The 3,836-nt window shown below is 49.9% G+C and overlaps 1 protein-coding gene across 1 annotated transcript in view; it reads right to left on the bottom strand.

Annotated features, from left to right (window-relative positions):
* The window catches only part of tex261 (testis expressed 261), a 17,903-nt gene extending 14,425 nt beyond the window's left edge, over positions 1-3,478 (bottom strand). Inside the window, exon 1 of the mRNA XM_048601546.1 lies at positions 2,544-3,478. Within this exon, the coding sequence (XP_048457503.1) occupies positions 2,544-2,613 (70 nt within the window). The 5' untranslated portion in view covers positions 2,614-3,478. The remainder of the gene's footprint in view (positions 1-2,543) is intronic.
* Positions 3,479-3,836: the final 358 nt, after the last annotated feature.

Genomic DNA, 3,836 nt, shown 5'->3' with positions numbered 1-3,836 from the left:
CCCAAACTAATCCCACTGCCCCGCTCTCTCCCCATAGCCCTGTATCAATCCCCAAACTAATCTCACTGCCCTGCTCTCTCCCTACCGCCCTGTATCAATCCCCAAACTAATCTCACCGACATTTTCTCTCCCCAAGTTCCTGTCATTTTCTTTTGCTTCAAATATTTATTGAGTTTTCCATGAAAATATCATTCTCTTTTGATTAATTTCCTGGAAACCTTGCCATTTTCCACCAGTTCACTTCATAAAGTTAACTCTTTGAATCCCTTCTACTGTCTATTTCACTCAACGTCACCTCCTCCCTAATTCCCTCCCCAAAGAGAAGCTGTTGTATCTCTGATACTGCAGGATGTCCTAAAAATCTTAGCAGGCAAAGGCTATAATAATGCAGGCAATGCAGGAGACCATTCGCACAGAGCAAGATTCCAGATAAAATCATCTATGATTTTAACTGAGGGATGAATATTGACTGGACACCAAGAGGGCTTCTTTCTTGCTCTTCTTCAAAACATAATTACAGAAGTTAGTCTCTTCTCATGCTGTCTCTTTGCTGATGTCCCATTCCACCTCCACTCAGACTATATCGACCAAGTTCTCACTTGCATTATAAAACTGAGGACTGTCCCACCAACACACACCTTTTCTGCTTCATCTATCTCCCGGAACCATCTCCTCTGTCAAGTAGGTTTGCCACTCTGTAACTCTTTCACCAACTCACCTTGGATTCCAATTTGCCTGAGGCTGGACCATTCTCACCCTGTGGGAATTGGCCGTCTAGCAATTTAATTGTTTCTCCACTGTCAGGGATTCAGAGTGAGCTTGACATTCGGATACAATATTGGCTGGACAGCAGGAGACGGAGAGTGATGGTGCCCGCTTGCTTTTTGGACTGGAACCAGCGGTGTTCCACAGGGATGAGTACTGGGTCCACTTTTGTCTAACACTTATTTAAATGATTTAGTTGAAAATATAGAAGGCTTAGTTAGTAAGTTTGTGGATACCAAAATTGTTGGTATACTGGACAGTGGAGAAAGTTAGCTAAGTTTACAAAGAGATCTTGATCAATTGAGTCAATGGGCTGAAGAGTGGTGGATGGAGTTTAATGTGGATAAATGCAAGGTATTGCATTTTGATAAAACAAACACAAGCTGAACTTATATAATTAAAAGGTGGGCCTTGGGTAGTGTAGTAGGAGTGAGAGAGACGTAGGTGTGCAGTTACAAATTCTTTGAAGTTTGTGTCACATATAGAAAGGGTGGTTAAGAAGCAGTTAGCATGCTTGCCTTCATTGCTCAGACCCTTGAGCATAGGATTTCGGATGTCAGGTTGCGGTAGTTCAGGACATTGGTGAGGCTTCTTCTGGACTACTGTGTCCAGTTCTGGTCACCCTGTTATTGGAAGGATATTACTCAGCTGGAAAGGATTCAGAAGACATTTACCAGGATGTTGCCGGGAATAGAGGGTTTGAGTTACAAGGAGAGACTGGATAGGCTGGGATTTTTTTTTTACTGGAGCATAGGAGGTTGTCAGGTGACCTTATTGAGGTTTGCAAAATCATGAGGGGGATAAATAAGGCAAATGCCAAGGTGTCTTTTCCCTGGAGTGGGGGATTTCAAGACAAGGGGACATATTTTTAAGATGCGAGGAGAGATTTTAAAAAGACATGAGGGGGGCAATTCTTTTACACAGAGAGTGGTTCATGTGTGGAAAGAACTTCCAGAGACAGTTACAGTGTTTAAAAGACATTTAGATAAGTACATGAATAAGAGATGTTTGGAGGGATATGGACCAAGCGCAGGCAGATGTTATGACTCTAACTCTCTGGTAATCCTTGCCCTTTTCCAGGTCCAATGTGAACCAGAGTACATGATTAAGGTTCCTTAAATATTGCTCATAGACACTTAATCCATTTGACCCACATCCAATAGTAGTCCCTCCCTGGACTGGGATCCACTGGATCCTCAGAAACTAACCCCCATTCCCCAAACTCTGCTCCTCCCTTTGACCAATTCCTCACCCCGATGGGGGCGCCCAGGCTCCGGCCTCTGATTGGACAGGCCGTTTCCACGGGGCTCTCTCATTGGTCGCCGACCCCACGCAGAGGGCAAATAGTGGGGGAGGGGGCGTTCGGGTTGACAGCTCCGTTGCAACGGGCGCTTCGATTTGTCCGGCGCGCGCAGCCCCGATGTACGGGCGCCGCTGACTAGCGGGGCCGGCCGCCGCCCTATCTCTGATTGGCTGAGCGCCTTCTGCCTACGTTGGCGGGTTCCCCATCCCCCACCGAGACTCCCCCGGGGGGGGGGGGGGGGGGGGGGGGGGAGGAGGAGGAGGAGGAGGAGGGGGTAAATGTCCCCACCCTAAACCCCCCCCCCCCACCCCGGCACTGTCGGAGAAGTCTCCGTCTCCCTCGGGCCCAGGCCTTGGGGGTGGATGGGGGTGAGGGGCAAGGCCGAGCTCGGGTGGACTGAGTCTCCCCCTTCTCCCCTCTGCCATCACCGGCCCAGACCCGGCCTCCCTCCCCCACTCCGCGGCCCGTCACTCACCGATCCCCAACGTGACAAAGGCAACCTGCAGCAGCAGCGAGAGCCAGCTCAGGAGGTAGAGAAACCACATCCTGCCGCTCAGGGCCCGGCGCTGGCCCGGAATAAACACTGACAGCCGCCCCCGGCACAGCGATGAGAGGGCGGCGCGGGACCTCCGCCGAGAGCGCCACGGCCCGGCAGGGAGGAGGAGACACTGGAATCAGGACCTCCGGCGAGAGCGCCACCGTGCGGTGGGGAGGAAGAGGAGACGCAGCGTTTAGGATCTCCGGCGAGAGCGCCACCGGCTGTTGGGGAGGAGGACAAACGGTGGATTGGTGGGGGGGCGGTGCCAGGATCTCCGGCGAGAGTGCCACCAATCGGATGGGAGGTGAAGAGACAGGGTCCGGGACACTGAGGGAGAGCGCCACCAATCGGATGGAAGGAGACAGGGCTTGAGACCTCCCAGCAGTGCGCCACCAGTTGGAGGGGAGGACGAGAGACTCGGCCCGTGATCTCCGGGGGAGCGCCACCTGCCGGAGTAGACAGGGATCGGGAACCTCTGTCACAAGCGGAACAGCGATGCCGAGAGGCCATTCAGCCCATTATATATGTACTGGCCCTCTGAAAAAGGATTGATACTGATCCCATTCCACTGCCAGAAATTTTTCCTCCTCCTGGAGTCTTTCAATCTCACCACGATGTGTCTTCGCTGGGTGTGAAGAAATCTTCTTCATCTGCGCCTGTATCTATTTCGGTCTGTCCTTTAACCCGATTTCCCAGTTTACTTTAGTTTTCATACCCTCTTCCTTGTCCTTGTTTAAATTTAAAATACTTGTCTTGGCCTTGACGTGGAGGTGCCGGTGTTGGACTGGGGTGGACAAGGTCAGAGATCACACGACACCAGGTTATAGTCCAACAGGTTTATTTGAAATCACAAGTTTTTGGAGTATAGCTCCTTAATGAGGTGAAGTGAGAGGGAAGCACACAGACAGATAATTTATAGGCAGAGGGATCAAAAGAGCATACAAATGCTGTGAGTGGAGTTTCGACAGACTGCATAATAAGTCTCTGCAGGTGATCAAAAATGTCAGACAGTGTGAGTAAAGTGTCAGCAGCTGCGTAACAAGTGAGGGGATGGTCTATAATCCGATTAATTCAGGCTGATATATAATTTTTAAAAATTAAAAATAAGGTGGTGCTGGAGACATTCCAATGGTTGGAATAACATATTAAGTATGAGTCAGATGCCAAGGGTCTAACCAAAGTAATAAGTAATCCAAAACTGTACAAACTAAGTAAGATAGTGAGATCATA

This window comes from Rhincodon typus, chromosome 1 (assembly GCF_021869965.1).
Source record: "Rhincodon typus isolate 14 chromosome 1, sRhiTyp1.1, whole genome shotgun sequence".
Classification (NCBI taxonomy): Eukaryota; Metazoa; Chordata; class Chondrichthyes; order Orectolobiformes; family Rhincodontidae; genus Rhincodon; species Rhincodon typus.
The sequence above is the reverse complement of the archived record's forward strand: the minus strand, read 5'-3'. Positions and strand labels throughout refer to the sequence as shown.